Below are 26,772 nucleotides of genomic sequence, written 5' to 3'. Positions count from 1 at the left end.
CCGGGGGCGGGGAGGAAGGAGGGAATGGCGCCGAGTCTCTCTCACACACCTCGAGCCCCCCGGGGCTGTAATAGAGCCGGCTTCCCTCTCCCCTGGGCTCTCGGGCCGCGCAGTTGAGACCACGGGGAAGGGGTAGGACTCAGAGCCCGGCTTTGGTGACCCGGAGCCCCCGTGCGCGGCGGCTCCCGCTCTGGACCGCCGCCACCGCTCACCTGCTCGCTTTCGGTCGGGCTGACCCTGATGAGCTCCCGCTCCGGGCCCCCGACGACAGCGGGCTGACCCCTGATGAGCTCCTGCTCCGGTTTTTCCCGCTCCCGCACTAACGGCAGGCTGTAGGATTAGGCCCCGCCCACACACGCCATGAAACGCCCCCCATGACGCAGCGCGCTTCCCCCGTAGGATTGGTCAACCATCACGTCACTCAACGCTAATGAACGGATACGTCACTCAATGCTAATGAGCGGATTTTTACCATTTTTTGAAGGTTTTTCCAAAAAGTAAATACTCCTATGACACTCCCCTAATCATAAGCTTTCTTTTGATATAACATATGTGTAGGTACGCTCTATAATTTTTGAGTTAAGCGCGGACATACACACAGACAGAGACCACCATCCATTTATATATATATACTAGCTCGAGTGCCCGGCGGTGCTGATGGCTTTTTCGAGGGCATGTTGTTGTTGGAAGAGAGAGAGCGACTGGGGGGGAAGAGAGAGAGCGACTTGGGGGGAAGAGAGAGAGCGACTTGGGGGAAGAGAGAGAGAGCGACTGGGGGGGAAGAGAGAGAGCGACTGGGGGGGAAGAGAGAGAGCGACTGGGGGGGGAAGAGAGAGAGCGACTGGGGGGGAAGAGAGAGAGCGACTGGGGGGAAGAGAGAGAGCGACTGGGGGGAAAGAGAGAGAGCGACTAGGGGGGAAGAGAGAGAGGGACTGGGGGGGAAGAGAGAGAGCGACTGGGAAGGGGGGAAGGAGGGGGGAGGAGGAGGGGGGAAAGGAGGGGGGAAGGAGGGGCGAGGGGAAGAGAGAGAGCGTGACTGGGGGGAAGGGGAAGGGGAGGGGGAGGGGGGGAGGGGAGGGGGGAAGGGGAGGGGGAGGGGGAAGGGGAGGGGGAGGGGGAGGAAGGGGAGGGGAGGGGAGGGGGAGGAGGGGGGGAGGAGGAGGGTGGAGGGAGGGGGAGGGGAGGGGGGAGGAAGGGGAGGGGGGTAGGAAGGGGAGGGGGGGTAGGAAGGGGAGGGGGGAGGGGGGGAAGGGGAGGGGGAGGGGGGGAAGGGGAGGGGGGTAGTGGGAGAGGAGGGGAGGGGGAGAGGGGAGGGGGAGAGGGGAGGGGTGGGGGAGAGGGGAGGGGGAGAGGGGAGGGGTGGAGGAGGTGGGGGAAGGAGGGGGGGAGAAAGGGAGTGGGGGAGCCAGCAGACCCTCTCCCCACTGCCGGCGATGGCTCCGCTGAGCTCCGTGTCGCCCCACGCACTGACATGCCGAGCGCAGCGCCCCGGTGAGCCCAAGCCCCGCCCTCCCGAGACCAGGCCTCCCGCCCTCCTGAGACCGGGCCTGAGACGGCCGATTGCAGCTGGCCGGGCCCGGTTGCCTTGGTAACCCTCCTCCCCTCTCCGCCTCCCGATCTCCGGGCCTGGGCCTGTGTGGCCGATTGCAGCTGGTGAGCCCGGTTGCCGGGGTAACCCTCTCCACTCCCCCTCCCCTCCCGAGCCCCACCGCCCCCCCCCCGCCACGAATGAAGCGCGAGGAGGTTGCAGTGAGCCCAGCCAGCCTTTACCAAGATGGCTGGCCGCTGGTTCGGAATCAGGCCCAGCGGGGTGGGGGGGGCGTGGGGTGAGGTGTGGGAGGAGCTTGCCACAAAACAATTGCCTAGGGTCCAGCATGGCTGGCAACAGACGCCCAGGCTTCGACGCCTACCTGCAAAAACAGGGGAAAGGTAGGAAAATTAATGAGATTAGATAAAAGATTTAGAAAGTAATTAACTTTTTTTAAAAACAATACGTGTTTAAAAAGCAACTTTTTTTTTAAAGACGCAGAAAGCGGGGAAAAAGAAATGAAAAGTTTGGAATCAAGATGGCGGCGACTCACCTCAGTTCAGAACGATAAGGCCCGCCCACACACGCACCGATTGGTGGACCGTCAGGTCACCGAAGCGTAGGATTGGTCAATCGTCCCGTCACTCGACTCTAGGAGGGCCCGCCTGCAAGCGCCAGGAACCCGCCTCCGCCATGCAGCGATTGGTCGACCATCGGGTCGCTCGACCGTACGATTGGTCGACCTCGACGTAACTCGATGCTAATGAGCGGATAATGAGCGGAATGTTGAACTTTTTTGGATACCACGGGCGCAATTTTTGTCTGGCCGAAACGTAAATACGCTTATGACGGTTCTGGAATCGTAAGCTTTCTTTCGATGTAACACACGTGTAGGTACGCTCTATAACTTTAGAGTTTATACAATACAGACAGACAGACGGAATGACAGACAGATCGACCGCTTTATATATAGATAGATAGATAGATAGAAGATAGATAGATAGATAGATAAAAAAAAAAAATAATAAGATAAAGTATGGCTGTTTAACTACATGCACCCAAATAAGCTTTTTCTATTATCGTTTTCCTTTTCTTGTGGACAGAAGTTTCCGGGTAGCACATGTATTTGCATGAATATGTGTTTGGTGTCAATTAGTGATATAATAATCCACTGTTATGTATTCGGATTATTATATTTATTACAGAGCTGTCAACATGGGGAAGGGTTAGGAGTGCCATTTACGATCAGCAAAGGTTGCACAGATTGCAAACCAATTTCATAATAAGTGACATTTATCACATCTATTATATGTTCTTCAAAAAACCATGATTAAAGGTGTCAGTTGATGTCAGTTTTTATTTGGCATTGATTATGCTTTGCAAATGTGTATTTCAGTTAAGTCAAATAAACCTTAAACACAAACTCCATACATACATACATTTAAAATACTTGATAAGTGCCCTCGTTGCCTCCTTTATCAGTTTAATATCTGGAGCTTTAATGTCCATCACCTGGTTGGGAAGAGCAGGCGTTGCTCTGACCGCGCGGCACCCTGGACACTGTAGTCCACCCATCGCTTCCGGCGCGCCACGCAGCTGGAGGTCACCCCGCCGCGTCGAACTACAAGTCCAAGGATCCCCGCGGCGGAGACCCGCCTCTCCGCTCGCGTGTCAGCTTGACGAGCAGCTGATCGACGATAACAAGAAACGTCAGCGGCACCACCAGCAAGCCTGACAGAACAGCGAACAAGATGGCCGAAGCTGTGCCCGACACCAGGCGGCTGCTGGCCAAACCCAGAACCTCAACGACGCCTACGGGCCCCCGAGTAACTTCCTGGAGATCGACGTGGGCACCCCGCAGACGATGGGGGTGGGCAGGCAGCGCTTCACCACTTACGAGGTCCGGATTAAGGTGAGGAGGAGCGGCAGGCCAGCTGGGTGCGAGAGGCTGGAGGGTGGGTGTGGCTGTGGTTGTGGGCCCCACTGCGAGGGGGGGGGAAATGGCCGTGCTTTCCCCCCTCACTCGCTCTATTGCTGGCTCCTTTCTGCTGCCGGGGCCTCCCTGCCCCTCTGCGGGTGTCCGTGGCTCCGAGAGCTCAGGCTTTCATTGGCGATGAGGGAGGAGTGGGGTGGGGTGGGGTGGGTGGGTGTGTGGCAGAGCTTCAAGAGCCGGGCGGTTCTCCCAGTGACCCCCGAGTCCCAGTGACCCTCCCCCTGAGTGCAACGTGTTAAAAGGGCCACAGTCTAGGTTAACGCGGCCCGCCAATGTTCCTCAGTTAAACTAAAGCGCCGTTAACTCGCTACAGGAGTGAGTGGTTGATTTATTAGACTTGTTGCCCATCCCGTGCAAGAACTTTTTCAAAAAAAAGAGGAAGTAAGAACTTTTACTGAAACGTGTTAACCGTGGAAGAACTGGAGTGCGGTGCACGTTGTGTTTGCTTTTTAAAAAAAAAACCGTGGAGTAGAGAGCTTGAGATGCCAGGAATTGGCGGCTTGTTGGAACTTGTGTTATAAAGTGTGCACTTCGCAATTAATAGACGTGACTCAATCAAAACCAACGTTGCTAAATTTTGTTCAGGCCCTACAAACTCTCTGGGCTATCTTGGCATGTGGTCAAGATGTGGCTTTGCTGCCATAGACTAGGGCACGCTAAGGCACTTTTGATGGAACCAGGCCAGTGAACAGCATGGAGCTATATAAAGTGTAAATTCTCAGTGTAGTACAGAAGGTAGTGATTGACATCCTGTCTTTAAACAGACACTCTTGATGCCCAGAAATCAAACTAAATTGTGGCTTCTACATTCTGAACCACTTTTTTTTTTGTTAAACCTTGAAAAAATGAATTAATGTCCTGTTATCTCTCTAATAATCCAAAGCATTTTGAACAAAATTTAAGTTGCAAACTCAGTTGAGAACCTTTGTTAAAACTTGAGACCAAGACTGCATGGTGGTGAGAGACCAGTTTAATTGCTCTTGCTAGTAAACCTGCATCATTACATGTAATGATACCTGTTTCATTGTTGCCTTTATTAAATTACATTTCTCCAGAAGTTGAACACAAATAGATGGTTATGTATGGTACTGGTTAAGTGTTGCATTTTCCAAGGTGCTGCCCTTTTGGTTGAGCCCTGTTCTTGCAGTTCAAGGCTCCATAGCACTCTTTGAAGAACAGGGTGTCCTTAACTTGAGCATATCACCTGGTTATTTATTTTATTGCTCTGGGATCTTGCTGTGTGGATTGGTTGTCTACATAGCAATCTCACTATTTCAGAATAATTCAGTGAAACACTTTCAAATGAGGGTTTATATAAATACAGCTCATGCAGTTAGATTACATGTGGTACAGTTGTTTAGAGACCAAAGTAAAACAATGCTGGAATTCACTGCAGGTAGATCAGCATCTGAAAGAGAATGATGGATTATCATTCAGATGTGACCCTTTGTGCTTTAACTGCTCAAAATGCAACTTATTGCATCAGGCTTCCTCTGCAAAAACAGAATGCTGGAAATGCATATTGGGTCAGGCACCATCTGTGAACAGACAAGTTACAAGTTCAAGTATGGGTCCTTTTGTACCTGGAACATTAACTTGTATGCTCTTCCAGATGCTGTATGACCTGAGTATTTCCATGCTTTTATTTGAAGTTGCCTTTCACATACTTTAACTAGATTTTTTTGTTCTTTTAACTATAGATTTTTATTTTGTCCTTTACCTTGCTCCTGCTTGCTAACTAGTTATCTATTGAGCAGTGTACAGCTACTGTTGAAATAAAAAATAATTTCTTGCAATGTGAAAGTGGATTTATAGTAGCAGTATGATTTAAAAATAATTGCCACATTTGACAGATGTATCTATAATCCAGGAAGATATTAATAAACTTGCAGAATGGGTATGTAATTGCCAAATTAATTTCAACAGTTAAATGTGAGGTGGTGGATTTTGGTAGAATAAGGAGGCCACATACTGCTAGGATAATAAGTCTGAATGGGGTAGAGGGGCAAGGGGATTGCAGGGTTCAGATGCACAAATCACTAAAAGAAGCAACACAAATTAATAAGGCCATAAAAAAGCAAACCAAACACTGGTTTCATTTCTAGAGGGAGAGAATTGAAAAGCAGAGAAGTTGCATTACACTTTTATCGAACCTTGGTTAGACCACACTTTAAGTACTGTGAACAGTTCTGGTCTCTATTATATAAAAAGGATATAGGAGCATTGGAGAAGGTGCAAAAAGGATTCGCAAGGACGATACCAGAAGTGAGGCTATATTTATTTATCAAGGAAGGCTGAACAGGCTGAGGCTCTTTAGAAAAGATAAGACTGAGCGGTAACCTAATGGAGGCCTTTTAAAATAATGAAAGGGTCGACGTAGAGAAAATGTTTCCACTTGTAGGGAGTCCAAAACCTGAGGTCATAAATATTAGCTAGTCGCTAATAAATCCAACGGGGAACTCGAGAGATACTACTTAACCCAAAGAATAGTAAGGATGTGGGACATGCTACCGCAAGGACTACTTGAGACAAATAGCATACGTGTATTTAGGGGGGAGCTAGATAAGCACATGAGGGAGAAAGGAATAGAAGAATGTGCTGATGGAGTTGGATGAAGAGGGATGGAAGGATTCTTGTGTGGGTCATAAATACTGGCGTAGACCAGTTGTGCCGACTGGTATGTTTTTGTGCTGTAGACTTGATGTAACTTGGTGGACTGTGTAGATAGTTCACCTAAAATGGTCTGTCACTTGACCTGTATGTTAGTGCTCTGGAAAGTAAACTGGGCATTCTTGGAGAGGGGAATAAGTCACTGGCACATTTTTTTCATTTGTGGAAATAATACATTTACATAGTGCCTGATGTCCTGAATTACTTCAGCCAACTGTGCACACCCAAGTGCCATATTCATAAGGTGAATGATTAATCTGTTTTATTTGATGTTGAATTAGGGGATAATATTGTACTGTGATGATTTGCATGGTCTTCTGCGTCCTTCAGCGCATGTGCCTGTAATGGTGGTTTGGGGGGGGGGGGGGGGGTCTAAACAGTGTCCTGCCTCCACCAGAACCGGAGGGTCCTTGTCAGTCCATCGCTAGCTATCTGTGGGGCAGGAGTGGTGATGGCCTGAGCAGTAGGGTGTGGAGACCAGACTGAAGCTCTGCAGCTGGGGCTACAAGACGCCAGGCTGAAGTTTTGGCCTGTTTATGCTGCACGTGTTTGGGAGGTCAGGAGATGGAGCATCAGTTGGTTGGGGGAAACTGGAGGGTGGCTGATTGGGAGATTAACAAAAACCTATTTAAACCCAAACCTGGCGAGAATAAGCAAAGGGCGGAAACCCAGCCAGGCCCCAATGTTTAAAGCCCCACTCACCCGATCGAGCTTGCCCATCTTGTGACTTCTGAGGATCCCAGGTTTGGTGGTGTAGGGGCCCTGTTTGCTTTGCAGCCTCTTGCTCGCTAGCCTGGGGTTCATGAGCAGCTCCTGAGCACTGGCATTACCAACCATGTGTTTGTGAGCGCATCCACTCAGCGCTCTGGCCACGCTGCACTTGGTTCCCACACAAGGTTCCAAACTGAGCCTGCAGTCTGATCTGCTACAAACTCTGGGGAAACCTTAGGAACCGCACTTATGAGCAAAACACCCACAGTCCCTTCATTCAGGATTGAAGAATTTTTATCACTTCCAGAAGGGGACAAAACCAAAAGTCCAACACATTAACTAACCCACTAATTAGAGTATAAACTCTTTATTTTACCAGCCAAGGAAAACTATAATTACAATAGCAGAATACTATTAGGATCTTCAAGCAAACTAGACTTCCACATTCTGTAGTCTGGCAAGACTGGATCAAATTACACATAACAGGGTTGTCTACAGCAGGCAGGATCAAATTACACATTCTAGACAAACTTGGTTTGTCTTGTCCTCAAAGGGACCATTTGGAAATCTGGTGTTGCAAATAGATATCAACATAAAATTGAGTGCTCTGAGAATTCCCTGTTCTTTTGTCCACTTGAGCCAGTAGACTTTTTAGGCTTAACATTGCATACAAAAACTGTACTTATAATAATAAAAATAAAAAATAATAAACTTTATTGTCATTGTTAGTGCACAAGTGCAGTACAACAAAATGTAAGCTTGTGGCTCCTGAGTGTACATTTTGATTAAGACATTTAACTAACATTTGGCTTGTAACATAAACATAATAAAGTGCATTGACACATGTGCAGGCTTTAGAGTTTATTAGCAGAGTTCAGTAGGATGACAGCCCTGGGAAAGAAGCTGTTCCTAAATCTGGTCGTTTGGGTGCGAATGCATCTGTAGCGTCTCCCAGATGGCGGGGGCGAACAAACTGTGGCTGGGGTGGGTAGGGTCTTTGATAATGGTCAATGACCTCCGTAGACAGCGTTTCTAGTAGATGTTCTGAAAGGTCAGTAGCTGGGTGCCGGTAATGCATTGGGCAGTTTTGACTACCCGCTGCAGGGCTTTCCGGTCATAGGAGCTACAGCTGCCATACCACAGTGATACAGCTCGTCAGGATGCTCTCTTGTGCAGTGGTAAAAGTTAGAGAGGATCTGGGGTGACAGGTTGCATCCCTTCAGCCTCCTTAGGAAATATAGGCGCTGCTGGGCCTTAACCAAAGAGGAGGTATTGAGGGACCAGAAGAGGTCTTCCGTAATGTGGACTCTGAGGAACTTAAAGCTGCCTACCCTTTCCTCCACAGCCCCTTGACCATGCAGCACTGAGTACTGTACAGAAGTCACTTTTATTGTGCTCATGGCAGTGAGGTTTGAACCCACAACCTTTTAATTGAAGTGAGCTGCAAAGCTGATTACCAGCAAGATTTTTTTCGGCTATGGAAAGTTAGGTATCGCCCAAACTTTGTACTGCCAGTAGTTTTCACCGAGTCCTTTTAACAGCATTGATTTTCAAACTGGTCCTCCACCATCGGATTTTAAAAATTGACTGGCCTATGTTCTATTGCTTTATGCTAGTAAAACACAATGAGCACTGTTCTCTTAATGGTTGAGATGGGCAGGAGTCTTGGGTGCACTGATTTTTAGGAATTTCCCTTGTGTATCTTTGAAATTGCTTGGGGCATGATATGACAAAAAACTACATGCTCTTAGCCTTCTGCCAATGCTATCTGAATGTATTGTATAGTGAGCAAGGTTTCCTGAAGCTGCCTTGCCCTACAAACTTTCCATGTTTCCCTAATGAGGAAATTGTATTACTGTACTTCACTGCATGTACTTGTTCCTTCCCATCCTGTGATGAAGCTGAAATTAAGAGCAAGTGTTGAATAGTTGAAGTGCAGTCAGACCTAGCTCTGGCCAGAGTGGGAGCAGATGGAATAGGAGGTGGGGATCTTCAATGTCTTAAGCAAACTAAAAGGCAGCTATTAAATGTTGTTTATATGTTGAATGTGGGACACTTATGCTTTTGCTGCAAAGTGCTCTCGGGTCATATTTTCTGTGATAAGATTGCCAATTTGTGAAGAGGCATGGTTCATGCTGTGAATATATATCCACTACAAACTTGGTTTAAAAACATAATCCAGATAAGAGTCCATAAAAGCTTGTATTACTCCAACTCGCCCAATTAAACATTGAACTACATTTGGAACACATTTCATCTGACTTCACTGCTTGCCATGACTGACTATTTTAAATATTGTGCTTCAAGCAAACTTTACTTCACACACTTTTGAAATCTCTATCCTCTGGTCTTGTCATTGCATGCTCCTGAGATTCACCCTATTGATTGTATATATTCTGGTCTTTCTTAGCCTTCTAAATTGTGGAGCTTAATCTTTCCCTGCAGTTCATCCTGCTTTACAGTTGGGATGATTCTTCCAATTTGAAGGGTGACTATCAAAATTACACACTGCACTGCAAATATATAGTCTGATCCAAGGCATTATAAAGCCTCTGCACAACTGCTCCAGATTTGTTTCTCGGTTGTGGTTATGTATGCCCACACTCTTCACATTTCACTCTACATTGAAAGTTGCACCAAGTCCCTTTCTATTTGCCATGTGCTGATAATTCTATTCTAATTCAATGCAATCAGAAACAGATTTGACAGTTTATCACCTTGTTTATAGGATCTTGCTGTGTGCAAATTGGCTGCTGCATTGACCAACTTGTGACTACACTTCAAAAATAATTTAGATGTCAAGTGTTTTGGGATTATCCTGAAGATGTGAAAGGTGCTACATAAACACAAGTTCCTTTTTATTTTTCTGTGGCTTTTAGGAGAAATCCAGTTTGTTTTTGGTGTAGAGACTTGAGCTTTTGGGTTGCTCTACTACAGTTGATCAATATTTGAATTTGTATAATGGGTCCCATCAAAAAGATTCAGGCTTAAACTGCTGTTTGGAATGGGTGTAGTTCTTTACATTTCAGGCTTCTGGGTCATCTGGCTACCATATGGAGTCATTGGACTAGTGTAGAAAGTTGCATTGTGACAGCTCTATTGATCATTCTGCAGTAAACTAAATTTAATGAAACCTGCTTCCTTTTGTAATGGACAAATGGCAATCATTTTATATATTTAGGAGTCAAAACCTCTGGGCAATGTGTGTATCAAGTCAGCAGACTTCCTCCCAATACTGTTCTGAGACCTGGAGATATTAAACATCTTGTTCTACAGTAGCCAGCATGATTCCTTTAAGTTTTTTCACATGATATCTATCTACTGTTCATTTGTGTGCCTTTCAATTCTTTCCCCATAACCTTAAGAGTCCTCAATTCTTCCTCCTGTCATCAGTATCTTAACCCCTGCTTCCCTATAGGAATCTGTAGCAGGGCATCTATACTTCCTGTTGGTAGTCCAGCTTGAAATTGGGCACTCTTGTTTGTGCCAAGAAGTAGCATATTTGTATGTCTAGAAGCAGGCAGCTCCGCCTCTGGGCAAAGTGCTTTGCAGGTTAGCCTCTCTGCAAGTGCTTCGAATGGTGGGGTCCAGCAGTAAAGCTGGAATCAAACAAAAGGAACCAATAAATATTGAATCCAATCCAAAGAAGCAAACAATGGTACAATGCCAATATTGTCAAAACCTGGGCTAATCTCGTGTCAGCGTGCATAATTTTAAAGTTACTTCCAGGTCGTAGGAGTCTGCATTACTCCTTTTTTTTAAAAAGTGCATGGTGCCAAAAGGCACAACTTTGCAGAATATTTGGAGGGAGGGGAGGGAAATGAGGATATGCCCAAAATGAATGCTTAAATGAGACTTGTGCCATGAAACGGCACAAGCCTCCTGCATCTCAATTGGAAAAACCTGGGGTTGGTGCAAATTGGGTGTACTGTACAAGAGTGAAACCTTGACTGGGACTGTCCTTCCAAGTGCTGTAATAAACTAGGTCCTATCTGCTCAGGCATTTTTTTCCCTCCAGAGATTGGCTCTCATCTTGGCTGTTTGAGAAACTGCTGGTACACAATGGCTGCTTGTCTGTCTACATAAGTCACTGCAGGTCAAAAAAGACATGAATACATATAAATATTTTCACAAACTGTAAGCAATGCTCCCAATGGTCTTGAGCAGCAATATGTGTCACTTAATGTTTTTTTAAATCTTCATTCTTGGGATGTGGGATTTGCTGGCAAAGCCATCGCCCTGAGTAGATGCTGATGAGACTTAGTGAAATGCTGCAGTCTGTGTGGTTATGATACTCCACAATGCTGTTTTCTTGGGGTAGTAGTGGATGGATTCCAGCATTTTGCTGAGCGGCCATGAATAGAATGGCGTGTATGACCTTTAAGGGGAACTTGGAGGAGCAGGTGCTCCCATGCACCAGCCTTTATCCTTCTAGGTGGTGGAGGTTACTAGTATGGAAGGTGCTGCATTACATCCTGTAGATAGTACACAATGCAGCCATAATGCATACACTGGTAGTGATGGTAATGCCATTGAATGTCAGAGGTAGTCAGGCTCTCTTGTTGGAGATACTCATTGCCTGTCACTTGTATGGCACAAACATTACTTGCCACTGATCATCCCAAGCCTGGACGTTCTCCAAGTCTTGGTGCATGAGGGCATGGACTGCTTCATAGTTTGAGCAATTGCAATTGGAGTTGCACATTGCCTCGGCTGCTGCCATGAGGAACTCCTGCAGTGATAACCTGGGATGTTTGGCCAACAACAACCACCATAACCATCTTCCTTTGTCAGGTATGCCTCCAGCTACTAGGGAGGTTTTTCCCCTAATCCCCATTTACTTTAGTTTGACTAGGTACCATACTTGGTCGAATGCTGACTTGATGTCAAGGGCAGTCACTCTTGCCTCCCCTGGAATTCAGCTCGTGTCCATGTTTGGATGGAGGCTGTAATGAGGTTTGAAGCCAAGTGGTCCTGGTGGAACTCGAACTGAACATTGGTGCGCAGGTTATTGAGTAAATGCCACTTGCCAGTACTGCTGAGAAATCTTTGTGATTGGAAGTTGGTGTTAATTGGCCAGGTTGGATTCGTCCTGCTTTTTGTGGCCAGGACATATCTAGGGAATCTTCCACATTGTTCAATTCAATTTTATTTGTCATATATGCAGCAGATGTGTGTACTGCACAATGAAATGTTGATTTTTTACGAATCCTCCCAACATTGGAATAAATATGGCATAACTGATAAAAAATACTAATAAAGACAGTAATAATAAATAAAACAGTAATAAATTAATCGTTCATGAGTCTTATGGCCTGGGGGTAGAAGCTGTTTTGAAACTTGTTGGTACGAGACTGTATGCTTCGGTATCTCTTACCGGACAGGCGCAGGGTGAAGAGGTTGTGGCTGGGGTGACTCGCGTCTTTCATGATTCTCGGGGCCCCCCCCCCCCCGGGGGCACACCTCTGGGTAGATATCCTGCACAGCATGTAGTTTAATTCCTATAGTGTTGTGCAGCTTTCACTACCATCTGTAGAGCCTTGTGGTCTGTGGCAGTGCAGTTGCCATACCAGGTAGTGATGCAGCCGGACAGGATACTCTCTAGTGCACCGGTAGAAGTTGGTGGGAATCTGGGGGGCCATTCCAAATTTCTTCAGTCTCCTGAGGAAGAACAGGTGTTGGCATGCCTTCTTGGTTACAACGTTTGGTAGATACCAGTGATGTAGCTGTACTGGAGGAGCTTGGTTAATGGCTGTAGCTGTTGGGGAGCACATTTTCACCATTACAACTTTTTTTTTTTTAATTTTTTTTTTTTAATTCATTTACAGGATGTGGGCATTGCTGGCAAGGCCAACATTTATTGCCCTTGAGAAAATGGTCATGAGCTGCTGCCTTGAACTGCTGTAGTTTGTATGGTGAAGGTACCATGCTGTTGGGAGGGAGTGCCAGGACTTTGACCCTGCGATGATGAAGGAACAGCACTATTTTGAAGTCCGGATGGTGTGTGACTTGGAGGTGGTGGTGTTCCCATGCGCCTACTGCCCTTGTCTTTTGAGGTGGTAGAGGTTGTGGGTTTGGGAGGTGATGTCCAAGAAGCCTTGGCGAGTTGCTGCAGTGCATCTTGTAGATGGTACACACTGCAGCCACGGAATGCCAGTGGTGGAGGGAGTGAATGTTTAAGCTGCGATATTGTCAGGACCCATAGCCTTTGTGTCCAGTGCACTTAGCTGTTATCATGTGGAACAAATCGAATTGGCTGAAGACTGGCGTCCTAAGTTGGTAACCTCAGGAGGAGGCCCAGACAGAGATCCATTCGGCAATTATGGCTGAAGATGGTTATTCGGGATACTTTGTAAGCAATCACTCTGACAATGTTTTAAATATCTAATACTTTTTAAGGGGAAATGACCATTTCATTTTGTGGTGGGAAGCATTCTGCTATTTGATCTGTGATCTTATTATGTGGCAAGTAAACTGTTAAAAGAATGAAGACTATAGAGAAATTTGTGTCCCTGCCATTAGGGGGAAACCACTTGTGAGTTCCCTTGCTAATGAGCTCAATTTCCTGATGCTGTTGGCATTAAATCTACTAAAATGATTGTAATGCTAAAACTTCAAACTACCAGTGTTACAGTTTTTTAAGGGACCATTGTGAAATTCTAGTTCTAAACTTGCACTGTCTGGCGAGGGTTAAACATTATTTTAATAGCTGATCTGTTTAATAATCAACTTTGGTAAAATATTTAATTCCTGATCTCAAGATACATTCCTGTATTTCCTGTTCACAGCAAACTCAGCACTTTGGGCTGCAGTTGCTATTTTTGGTCTGCTTCCATTGTTACTTCTGAACTTTCAAGTGCTTAATTTAATTTTGTCTGCTCCAAGGAGGGGAGTAGCACAGAAGTTACATATTTATGATTAAGGAGTTAGATTTTGTAAGTTACAGGAAATGGCTTTACATCCCATAAAAGGTTTGACAGATGACGCAGAAGCAGCTGTGGTTAGTGCCATAAGTGGATTTTGTTTCCCACTACCTTTTTTTGTATGTTGGATGAACAAATTAACCCTATATAGTGGTATTGAGAAGTACTCGGTTATCTCTTGTGATGTCACAAATACTTCTGTGAAGTGTATTGGTTGACGTATGCAACTTTTGTAGCATTGACTGAACTGTTTTTTAAATACTAAGCACTAGCTACGTTAGATTTGACTTTCCAAATGTGGGTTGTATTCAGAGACTACTTTGAACTCCAATGTAGCAGCTGTCACTGGTGGTAGAAGTGGGAACAATTTTTCAAGTACAATTAGACTATCCTTTATCCGAACTTCCGAAAACCTCTAAAAACCGGCGTAAGTTGTGCGCACGACATGACCAGAGTGGCGCACAACTTGCGCTGAGCAGGGCAGAGGGTCACCGAGTTCCCTCCTGGGTAGGAGATTGCAGGCCGAGCCGGGCAGTGTGAAGGAGGTACCGGGAGAGTGAACCCAACAATACAGTGGCCCGTCTGATATTATTTTCTCCACGCCACCCCCCCCCCCCCCCGACCTGATTTGCGGGCCAGCTTAGTAGGAGTCAGCCGATATCCGGCTTTCCAGAGAAGCAGGAAGGGGAATGAGACACGGAACAGTTGCAAGAGGTAGCCTGAACTTTTACAATTTTATATTCAATACAAATTTCCCAGTCTTATAATAATACCTTCTGAAATCCAAAAACCAAAACTCAGCTGGTCCCAAGGCTTTTGGATAAGGGATAGTGTACCTGTATTAAAATATTGCACAAGGAGCATATTGGCTTGGCTCATTTTCCTCCTATAAAGTGTTTTTCTGCAATTAGGCTAAAGTTTTAAATGTTTGTCCTGCAACATAAATTTGTCTTTCCTGTGTATCATGCATTGCAGTATCTGTTGGGTGATAACCAATGTTGCCACTCGCCTGTTTTATTGCTACCCACTAGTAGTAATTTGTTTTGCAAGTCTGAGCAAATAGCTTAATGTCCATTTGTTTTGTAATGTTTTGACTGATGTATTAAAATTGTCAACTTTAAGATGTAGATGTTGGTCTTGCATGCAACAGGTATCCTGCACAATCATGAAACCTATAGAATAAACATCTAGCACATTTGTAGCCTCATGCTTGTTCCCATCACATACAAAAAGACAAATTATTGACCTAAATATTTATCTAAGTTAGCTGGCATCTACAATCAGAAGTAGCAAAGTGCCAATAAGAAATATGTAGTCAGCAGAAAAAGCAATCTAATCCCACTTAGTATTGAAAAAATATCACTTGCTCATGAGCAGCTATCTGAAAACTGACCAAATTGCTCCAATTTCATGTACTGTTTTCAGCCACCATTTTATTCTGGGCAGTATTGTGTTGTCAGCTTGGTCATTTAATGTTTGTATGTTCTTTTTGAAGCCTCGGGCTTGAGTTGGGGATTCCCAGCTCCTGTGGGCAAGCTTTGTATTTGAAGATATGCATAATAGTTTGACTGTTCATGGGGAACTACAATACCTAGAGTGTACTGTGACAGAAAATGTACAAATGAGGTGAGCAATGGGAATAAAAAATGGGTTTCATTTGTCAAGCCATCAAATAAAACTTCTGAGCCAAGCTTTTAAGATTTATTTATTTTTGTCTGAGGCCAGAGGGGGGTGTTTGAACATAGAAACAGGAGTAGGCCATTCAACCCCTCAAGCCTGTTCTGCCATTCAGTTAGACCTGTACCTCAAATCCATTTACCTAGCTCTGATCCATATCCCTTGATACCCTTGCCTAATAAAAAAATTTAAAAAAAATCTATATCTCAAGCTTCAAATGATCCAATATCCACAGCCTTAACTGTGTGCAGATTTTATCTGAATTCCCAAATTATTAATCTATTAAGATTGCAGGAACAGGACACTGGGAAAATAACAGGATTGGGCAGAGTCAGCATGGATTTATGAAAGGGAAATATTGTTTGACAAATCTGTTAGAATTTTTTGAGGTTATAACTAGCAGAATAGATAAGGGGGAACCAGTGGATGTGGTGTCTTTGGATTTTCAGAAGGCATTTGATAAGGTGCCACAGTTATTAAACAAAATTAGGGCTCATGGGATTTGGGGTAATGTGCTAGCATGGATTGAGGACTAGTTAACAGACAGAAGAGTAGGAATAAACAGGTCATTTTCAGGTTGGCAGGCTGTAACTAGTGAGGCACCGCAAGATTCAGTGCTTGGGCCTCAGCTATTCACAATCTAAATCAATGATTTGGATGAGGGGACCAAATGTAATATATCCAAGTTTGCTGATGATACAAAGCTAGGTGGGAATGTAAGTTGAGGAGGATGCAAGGAGGCTTCATGGGGATATATAGACAAACTGAGTGGGCAAGAACATGGCAAATGGAATATAATGTGGAGAAATGTGAAGTTATCTACTTTGGTAGGAAAAATAGAAAAGTAGTGTTTTTAAATGGTGAGATTGGGAAATGTTGGTGTTCAGAGGGACCTGGGTGTCCTTGTACACTATCACTGAAAGTTAACCTGTAAGTACAATAAGCAATTAGGAAAGCAAATGGTTATGTTGGTCTTTATTGCAAGAGGATTTGTGTATGAGTAAAGAGGACTTGCTGTAATTATATAGGGTGCTGGTGAGACCACACCTGGAGTATTGTGTAGAGTTTTGGTCTCCTTACCTAAGGAAGGATATACTTGCCATTGAGGGAGTGCAACAAAGGTTCACCAGACTGGTTCCTAGGATGGGGGATTGTCTTATGAGGACAGATTGAGTAGACTAGGCCTATATTTTCCAGAGTTTAGAAGAATGAGGTGATCTCATTGAAACATACAAAATTCATATAGGGCTTGACTGGGTAGATGCAGGGAGGATGTTTTCCCTGGCCAGTGAGTCTAGAACCAGGGGTCACTTAGGATGGTGAATCTTTGGCATTCTCTACCCTAGGGGGTTGTCATTGAGATATTCAAGACAGAGATTGATAGATTTTTGACTATCAAGGGATATGGGGATAGTTCAGGTAAGTAGAGATGATCTTATTGAATGGCAGAGCAGGCTCAAAGGGCTAAATGGCCTACTCCTGCTCCTATTTCTTATGTTGTTCTTCCACTTGTGTGGAAAAGGTGCTTCTTGATTTCACTCTTAAATGACCTCTGTCTGTAATTTTAAGGTTAAGCCCTTTTGTTCTGGATTCCACCACCAGAGGAAATAGTTTCTCTATTTACCATTGCATTTTAAACACCTAGATTGGAGCACCCCCTCAACCTTTTTAAACTCGCGTACAAGCAAAGTTTATGAAACCAGTCCAGATAATTTGACACTAAGCCATTGTATGGTTCTAGTGAGATGCTTTTGACTCTTCACATTGTGACCTCAAACACTGCCATGCCCAGATCTTGGTGACTGACCAGATGGTCAGGTGCTGAACGCATTAAGGAGATGCAGTAGATGTAGTGTATATGGCTTTTCAAAAGACATTGGATAAAGATTTGTCTTGAATATAACCACTTGCATTTATGTCATGGAAATGGAGGTCAATTCAAGAAGTATTACTTGGTGGGGTGACACTCCCTAATGTGGGTTTTAGAGTGACGGGTAGAGGTTTACTGAGGTTGGAATAGGCTGCTTCTGGTGGAGAGGGTATGGGGTTGGAAGCTCAGCTTGGGTCAAATAGGTTGCCACAGCTGTGAACACAGGTTCAGCCTGAGCCAGTGACTGGGGAAGGGGATTGAATTGATGGCAACTGTAGAGTTGGTGCCATGAGCTGAAGACAGTGGCATTGGTCTTTCCAATGTTTAACTGGAGAAGATTGCGGCTCTACAACGCTTTAAGAATTTTTCCTCGGATTCTGTCCTTGTGCATCCCCCACTCTCTCTCCGCCAAGCCTGCAGCCACCTAGACCCTACGTGCTGGAATTCCTGTTGAACCCCTCTGCCTCTACCTCCTTGTTTTCCTTTAAACCCACCTCTTTGATCAAGCTTTTTGTCAACTCTCACATCTGCTTCCTTGACTTGGTGTCTATTTTTATTTTGGTTATGCCTCTAGTGTATGGGATGGTTTTTCTGCAATAAAGGCACTATAAATGTTGGGTTCCAATTTTATTACAAAAACACATTACTGTGAGGTTATGCAGTTTAATTGTAACTGGGATGCTTGAGGCTTGGTTTTGCATCCTGCTGTGCCTGCATTGCAAATCCAAGCGCAACATTATTCCTCCAACCTGTGTTTTTCAGATTGCACTTGCATGATTCCAGCAGCAATAGAATTGTAGATGGTGACAAGACATCTCAAATGAATGCCTACCTCTTAATTCTAATTTTAAGCTAAGTATTTATTCTTTGAAGAAATTAAAGCATAATTAGCCATTTTCCTGGATATCTGCTCCATGCTCTCCTGTTGGATAAGGGAGGAGCCAGAGGTTTTTGCCTTGAATGCTTGCTTCCAAGTCTTTGTAATTGAATTGAGGTTGATCTTCATGGGATAGCAAAATACTGCAGATGCTAGAAATCCAAAATAACAACTGAAAATGCTAGAAAAACTCAGCAGGCCCGGCAAGATCCATGGAGAGAGAAATGGTCAACGTTTCGGGTTGGAACCCTTCTACAGAACTTTGATCTTGGTGATCTTAGTGAGTTGTTTTGATTGTGTAAACAGTTTGAAGATCTAGATTATGTTGTTTTTAAAAAATGTTAATGGTTCTGCTTTTCCTTAACTCTAGGTTCTAAGTCCTCAGATATCCTTGCCCTTGACTTTTTTTTTAATTGCATGGCTGTCCTTTTTGAAGGATGTATGAAATTACATCAAGAATGTTCCACATGACTTGACACAATTTGTAACTTGTTTTTTGCTAACTGCCTCATGATTGAATGTTGTACCTATGTTAATGAAAGTTACATTTATATAGCACCTTTCATGATCACCCAAAGCACTTTACAGCAAATGAAGTACTTTTTTTGAAGTGTAGTGACTGTTGTAATGTGGTAGCCAATTTGCACACAGCAAACTCCCACAAGCAGCAATGTGATGACCAGAATTTTTTTGTGATGTTGATTGAAGGATAAATGTTGGCTCGGACACCAGGGATAACTCCCCTGCTCTTCTTTGAAATAGTGCCATAGGATCTTTTATGTCCACTTGAGGGCAGACAGGGCCTCTGTTTAGCATCTCATCTGAAAGATGGCACCTCCGACAGTGCAGCACTCCCTCTGGAGTGGGACTTCAACCCATGACCTTCTGCCTGAGGAGAGTGCTACCAGTTGAACCGTGGCTGACGATGAGCACGTTGTGCTTGTGTTTTTTTTTTGCATTAATCCACAATGCCCATCTGACATGAATTGTCTAACTCCCTTGGAATGCAATTTTTCTGTACTGGCACCTGGTCACTTAGCTTGGTCACATCTGCACCAAACTACATATTTTTTGGAAGTGCATTGCACGTTGATTTTCAATACAGTGCCAGAATTGACATTCATTCGTTGCAGCTGCTTGTCATTTTTTGATTTATCACCACCTGCTTTCTATTTTTAATCCATTTTTCAGCTGGTAAACTTGCCAATTCTGCAAACCTTGTATGCAGAACTATATTAAATATACCTTCTGAAAACCAGCTTTGCTACTCTGCATCCTTGTTGACAAAAGCCTTTTTTTCCCCATTGAATCCTGAATTACGACTGCCTGTACCCAATGTGCAGTCAGTTGTAAATCTGCTGAGATTCGCTAATGCGGGCAGCCTGGAAAATACAGAAGCAGGGCATTCCTGGTAACTGGTCTCGCTTTGATCTTTGGGTTGCAGCAACTGCATGAGGAGACTTGTGGGTCTGGTAGTGCTGGTATAGATCTGATTAGTATAAAATGAGCTTGGTGCTACCTCAAAATACTTTACTTTGTAAACTTGTCTAAGATTCTGTATCTTTTTTTCTTCTGGATTTGCATCTTATGTTTCAGATGTACATGTATGTATTGGTGCTAGTTAATCATGAGCTGACCATGCTTGTCTACTTGGCAGTGAAGCCAGAGATGCCACAATATTTTCTGTGTTCATTGTGGAGACTTTTCAGCCAATGCTTATGCATGCAAACCAATGGCCCTTCACCTTCTGACTACCCAATTCCCTTTCCTATCACTCACTCACTCCTATCAACTATCTCTATCCTCCTTTTCCCCTTGCTCCACTGTCAATCACCTCGCCTTAACCTTCTATACTCTCCTGCTTGATTTTACCCTAAGAATGTGTTGTGGCCACTATCTTCAACCAGTTTACTACCTCTCCTGCTTAACCCCCCCCCCCCCCCCCCCCCCCCCCCCCAGCTTAATACACCTTGGGTTCTAGAACTCCAAAAGCTACAGCAGATGTATAATTTATATTTTTTCACATGCAGCCTTTTTATATCTCAACTTCTTGAAAGCTTTTGGTCTTTGTCCTGTATTTTCAAAATTAAGTTTTTTTGAGAGCGAGACACTAGCAAAATTAATGGGATGACCTACATCCTAGGGTTTTGAAAGAGGTGGCCATTGGGATAGTGGACGCATTGGTTGTAATCTTCCAATATTCTATAGATTCTGGAACGGTTCCTGCAGGATAGCAAATGTAACCCTGTTATAGAAAGGAGGGAGAGAAAACTGGGAACTACAGACCTGTTAGCCTCACCTATGTGGAAAATGCTGGAATCCATTATAAAGGATGCAATAACTGTGCACTTTGAAACTAATAAGATTGGGCAGAGTCAACATGGAGTTGTGAAAGGGAAGTCCTGTTTGACAAACCTATTGGAATTCTTTGCAGATGTAACTAGTGGAGTAGACAAAGGGGAACTAGTAGATGTGTATTTGGATTTTCAGAAGGCCTTTGATAAGGTCCCACACGAGTTTGGTGAACAGAATTGGGGGTAATACTCATGGATTGAGAATTGGTTAACAGACAGACAGAAAACAGTAGGGATAAACAGGTCTCTTTCAGGATGGCAGGCTGTGACTAGTGGGGTACCGCAAGGATCGGTGCTTGGGCCCCAACTATTCACAATCCATATCAATGATTTGGATGAGGGGACTAAATGTAACATTTCCAAATCTGATGACAAAGCTAGGTGGCTGTCAGTTGTGAAGAGGCTTCAAGGGGATCTCGACCAGCTGTGAGGTGGGCGAGAACATGGCAGATGGAATATAATATGGATAAATGTGAAGTTATCCACTTTGGTAGAAAAAACAAAGGCAGAGTATTTCCTAAATGGTGAGAGATTGAGGAATGCAGATGCTCAAAAGGACCTGGGTGTCCTTGTACACGAGTCACTGAAAGTGAATGTGCAGGTGCAGCAAGCCATTAGAAAGGCAAATGGTATGCTGGCCTTCATTACAAGAGGATTTGAGTGCAGGAGTAAAGAAGTCTTACTCCAATTATATAGGGCCTTGGTGAGACCACACCTGGAGTACTGTGTACAATGTTGGTCTCCTTGCCTAAGGAAGGATATACTTGCCATAGAGGGAGTGCAACGAAGGTTCACGAGATTGATTCCTGGGATGGCGGGACTGTCGTATGAGAAGAGATGGAGTAAACTAGGCCTGTATTCTCTGAGGGGATCTCATTGAAGCATAAAAACTTATTACAGGGCTTGATGGGGTGGATGCTGGGAGAATGTTTCCTTTGGCTGGGGTCTAGAACCAGGGGTCACAGCCTCAGAATAAAGGGTAGGCCATTCAGGACTGAGATGAGAAGAAATTTCTTCAGAGGGTGGTGAATCTTGGAATTCTCTACCCTGGAGGGCTGTGGAGGCTCAGTCATTGGATATATTCAAAACAGAAGTAGATAGATTTCTGACTAGGGCATCAAGGGATAGGGCCAGTGAATGGAGTTGAGGCAGAAAACCAGCTATGATCTTGTTGAATGGCGGAGCAGGCTCAAATGGCAGACTCCTGCTCCTATTTCTCATGTTCTTATGTTGCTTATGACCAGATTACATGATCTAAACTCTGCTCAGTCACTGCTCTGGGCAAAAGTCAAGTTAAACCCCAGGTTTTTGACGGTCCTTCAATTGAAAACTAAGGCATTCTAAGATGTGATAACTATAATGTAAATATTTTTCATTTTTTGCCATTATTATATTGGCTGCAGGGAAGGGGCAGAGAACAGCAGCTGATGATTTTTCAAAATATTGAGCCATTTTATGGGTGGCCAGATTGTGCAGTTTGAGTAATAAACTGTAACTATATAATTTATTGTGAGGTATTTAACATTAAAAATAGCGCACAGCATCACCTACATGGGTACTGCAGGTATGAGTTTTCAAATAAATGCATGCCTCATGTATTCAATTTAATATATAATAGTTGTATTATAATTGACTTTAATTTGAAGCCTGTGGCCTGGTAATTCACTGATTTGTAACCTGTGCTGCAGTGTGCACTGTCATTAGTGTACCAACATCACTAAAATAGATTATCTGATCGTTATCACATTATCGAAACATAAGAACATAAATAGGAGCAGGAGTAGGCCATACGACCCATCGGGCCTGCTCTGCCATTAAATAAGATCATGGCTGATCTTCTGCCTCAACTTCACTTTCCCACCTGATCTCCATATCCCTTGATTTCCTTAGAGTCTGAAAATCTATCGCTCAGCCTTGAATATACTCAAACTGAGCATCCACAGCCCTGAAGGGTCCCAGACCTGAAACGTTAACTGTTTCTCTCTCCACAGATGCTGCCTGGCCTGCTGAGTATTTCCATTTTGTTATTTCTGATTATAGTATTTGGCAAAATGGAGGACTTCATAACAGGACTGTTACATAATTGTATCAATACTGAGGATGAGGATAATAAGCTTGTATTGCTGGTAATTATTTCTTTGCAAATGGAAAGAAGCTATTTCACTTAGAAATTGAACAAATGTAGATTAAAAATTATGGTCTTTGCTTGCTGTACTTTTGTACTCTATTGTATTTGCAAATTCTTTAGGGAGTGAGATGATGAGCAAACCTTTGTTTTAAACAAATCAGCAATTTACAATACTACTTGAACAGAAAAGAAAATTGAATAGGACTGTGTAGTGGTACATTTATTTAGTATATTAATACACAAGTTGAGTGAAAGCAGCTTTAAATTATTACAAAGCCACTTTGTAATGAGGTTTGAGAGGGACTGGCTACTTCTCATCTGATATTTGACCAGCTAACATGCAGCAATGGGTTAGACACTTTTTGGTGCATCCCAGTAAGAGGTATCAGTTGGGGCAGTATTACTCTGGGCTTTTGTAGACTTCTAGGGCAGTGTTGTCCAATACATTAATAACTAGCCTTGTGTGGTAAATTGGGAATACAATTGTGGCAAATTGTATTTCTGATTTAGTAAACAAATGAGTCACCAAGCATGTGATCTATCATTTAATGTATTCATGTAACTTTTAACCTTGTGTGTTTGCTAAGAGAAAAAGCAGTGTGCTTTTTGATTGTGAATGGTATACTTCCTTGGTTACTGCTTATTGGTTGTCTACTAAAATGTGTAACGTGGGTGGGAAACGCCCGTGGCACCATGGAAACACCAGCAGCATTATATGGAGGGGGACGTGTCGGTGGTTGGCTCTACCAGTCACGACAACTACTCTAGGCCAGTAGAAGAAAGCAACCACAGCCAGCAACAAGCTGTTCCAGCAGGAAACTTACTGGCCACGGGCAAGCAGCTTTCTCAATAGAGCAGTGGTGGATCTGGCGCATTGATAAAAGTAAAATAGAGAATTTAATAGATTTGCAAATTGAACCATTTGTCACAACAAAGCAGGAAACAATGACATTTCTGTGAATCCTACTTTGAGAGCTGACTGAAGCTCCAGTGGAACCTCAAGTCAAAAAGGGGCAAGATTGGATGACAATTTCACAATGCAATTAATTTTGCTCTTGTGGAAAGTGGCGAGCCACTCTTTCTGCACAAAAATCTTGAATACTGTAAATTGGATAATTTGCAAACATTTTAGTCATGTGCATTCTGAAGTTTGACTTTCCAATTTGTTAGCCAGAGTGCATAAATTCTGTTGCCTGTAATCCACTCACAACCCTTAAACAAACAATTTCATAGAATGCACAAGGCCATTTGGCCCATCAAGCCTGTGCTGGCTCTCCATGAGCACTTCAGCTTGTCCCACTCCTCCACCCTTCCCCGCCCCCCCCCCCCCCCCCACCAAAATATAGCCCAGCAAACTTTTTTCTTTTAGGTACTTAGCCAATTCCTTTTTCAAAAGCCACAATTGAATCTGCCTCCATCACCCTTTCAGGCAGTGCATTCCAGATCCTAACCACGCACTGCTTAAAGGTTTTCCTCCTGTAACCTTTGGTTCTTCTGCCAATCAACTTAAATCTGTGTCCTGATTCTTGACCCTTTTGCCAATGGGAATGGTTTCTCTATCTGTCTAGACCCCTTGTGATTTTAAACGCCACCATCAAATCTCCTATCAAATTTCACTCATTTTTGGAACTTTAACTTTAGCCAGTTACAAAACTGCTTGAATTCTGGAGATTAAAAAAATTATGGTGATGAGATTGTAGTGACTCATGGACATTTTGCTGGAGAGCTATGAATGAAACATTAAAAGTTAAATTCTGCAGACAATATTGAGAGCTACATTTGAGTCATTGGACAGATTGCTGTAAGAATGTACTGGATGAATCCTGCAATATTGAACTCCACTGTTGGCACTTGCAGGAACATGTGGTTGTCATTTTGACTGCTGCAAAACTGGTAATCGAAAGGTTTGAGCTAAGCCTAAGCACAACTGGAACATCTGCCATGATTAGTCGAAACTCTGGCTTCCTTACAATGCTGAAAATCTGAGTTAAGATCAGAAGTGCACAGCAGTTGCTGCTCTCTATTCAGAGACCCTTGCACTCGGATAGCAGCTGATTTTTTTGAAAGATGCAATAGATGCTGCTGTAAACATTCAGTTTTAATTGATCCAATATGCTGACTAGTCACTTCAGCAAATAGAAGAGCAAGATTTTCTGCCTGCTATGCAGCTGTCCATGATTTGCTGGAAAACTTTGGGGAGAGATTAAACAGTTTGTCTGAGCTTTCACCATGAAAAATCTGTTCTACTTGGACATTGGGAACTGTCCAACAGTGTCAGAAATTCATTCTCTCCTGCCTGAGTATTTTCTATTTTGTTTGAGCCCCTGTTTGCCCCCTCAGGTGGATGTAAAAGATCTCATGGCACTAATTTGAAGAGCAGTGGTGGTGTCCTAGCTAATTATCATTCAATCAAGATTGCAAACCGATTATCTGGTCATTATCACATTTCTGCGTGAGACCTTGCTGTGTGCAAATTGGCTGCTGTATTTCCTACATTAGTCAGTTATGTACTTTGAAGTTTTGTAAAGTGCTTTGGGATGTCCTGAGATTGTGGAAAGTGCAAGTCTTTTAACTCGATAGTTATATACATGAAATATTTTGAATGCAGCACTCTTGTGTAAGTATTAAATTTGACACTTGCTGTAGTATTCAAAACATTTAGACTGTTGAACTGGTGCAATTTCTTTTACAGAAATGCACCTCCCAGCAGAGTAATTAGTTGCTCAGCAGTGCATCTGATACTGCAACATTATAATTGCATAAAAAAAATTAAAATGCCATTTGAAGGAAAACTTTTTTATTGGCAAGATTTTGTAATGTTGGTTTTGCTCCTCATTTTCAGTAGACTATGCAAGTGCATTGCTGTGATCACTGGCACAGACCTCATCTTCACTGCCTTTTGTAACAAGGCTGTTTCAGCAGTCAAATTGTCTTTTCCTTGATCCTACAGCTACAGTAATGAACAATGATTCAGTAAGATCAAGTTTACCTATGCACTGAATTTAATAGACAAAAATGTGTTGCTGTGGCACAAGAGCTTGTGTACTTGATGTGCTACTGTGATGCAAGAGCTCCACTTGATTCATGTTTTGTAGGCTTGCCACTTGTTCTATAATGCTGTCTTGGACTATGAAAATGGCACTTTCTTGGAGTGCCTATTGAAAAAGATGAAATTTTTTTCTAAGTGCAGATGTAGAATATTTTGAAGCAGGTCAAACAAAGCTGCTGTACAAAATGCAGAAATAATAGCATTCACTTCAATTGAAGGTTTTCAGGATAAAGGGAAGAAGCACATGCTGCATTTGTTCATCTAGTGCATCACCTGGTGGAGGTTGATGTCAAGCAATTCTGTATTTTGAAGTATACAATGGTATAGATTTTTAAATGGGTGTCTAACGGTATTACGCATGCATAAACTTTTTTCTTTATGTAAAAGTTTTGGGTACACTTTAACTTTGAATGTTTTCATGAAGTACCATTGCCATTAGATATTTGATTTTTTTAAGGAGGCTTATCAACCATTTCAAAATTTGAGGGACAGATGACATGGTATGTTGGCCAGGTGTCTCTCCATTTTCAAATCTGAGTATGAAAGTTACTGCTTTTTTATTTTTACAAAAAGCTATGATGATGACCTGTACAGTTAAATTTTTTTTAACTTTTAGTAATTTAGTAGATGAACAAACTATCCAAGGACTTAAGATTGTTATGTCATTCTAGCATTTGATGGCTTCTGTTTGAACAGCCCAGGTCTGCACATTGCTACAGTATGGGATTTTGAGTTGCAATAGTGGGCCATATATTCTGATGCCTACCGGCTGTGTACACACCCGTAGGGACATAGGAAATGCCGGTTTCGGGCCTGCGCTGAAAAGCAGCAGTTTCAATCTGTCAATGCTCTTGACAGTTCGGACGCCTGCCCTGGAGAAGGGCCTCTGCAGGTGGATAGCTCTACTTTCTGGCGAACCCCTGCCTGCAGAAAACCCTTAGAAATCTTACGCCTAGTAAAAGCAGGTGTCAGGCCTGCTTCTACCAGCATAA

The 26,772-nt window shown here is 43.5% G+C and overlaps 1 protein-coding gene across 1 annotated transcript in view; it reads left to right on the top strand.

Annotated features, from left to right (window-relative positions):
* Positions 1-3,230: 3,230 nt before the first annotated feature.
* Positions 3,231-26,772, top strand: part of snx3 (sorting nexin 3) — a 44,555-nt gene continuing 21,013 nt past the window's right edge. Inside the window, 2 exon segments of the mRNA XM_085997771.1 lie at positions 3,231-3,322; positions 3,325-3,440. Of these exon segments, the coding sequence (XP_085853897.1) occupies positions 3,280-3,322; positions 3,325-3,440 (159 nt within the window). The 5' untranslated portion in view covers positions 3,231-3,279.

The sequence above is a fragment of the Somniosus microcephalus genome, chromosome 9 (genome assembly GCF_052327205.1).
Source record: "Somniosus microcephalus isolate GS21.2 chromosome 9, FLI_Smic_1.0, whole genome shotgun sequence".
Classification (NCBI taxonomy): domain Eukaryota; kingdom Metazoa; phylum Chordata; class Chondrichthyes; order Squaliformes; family Somniosidae; genus Somniosus; species Somniosus microcephalus.
The sequence above is the reverse complement of the archived record's forward strand: the minus strand, read 5'-3'. Positions and strand labels throughout refer to the sequence as shown.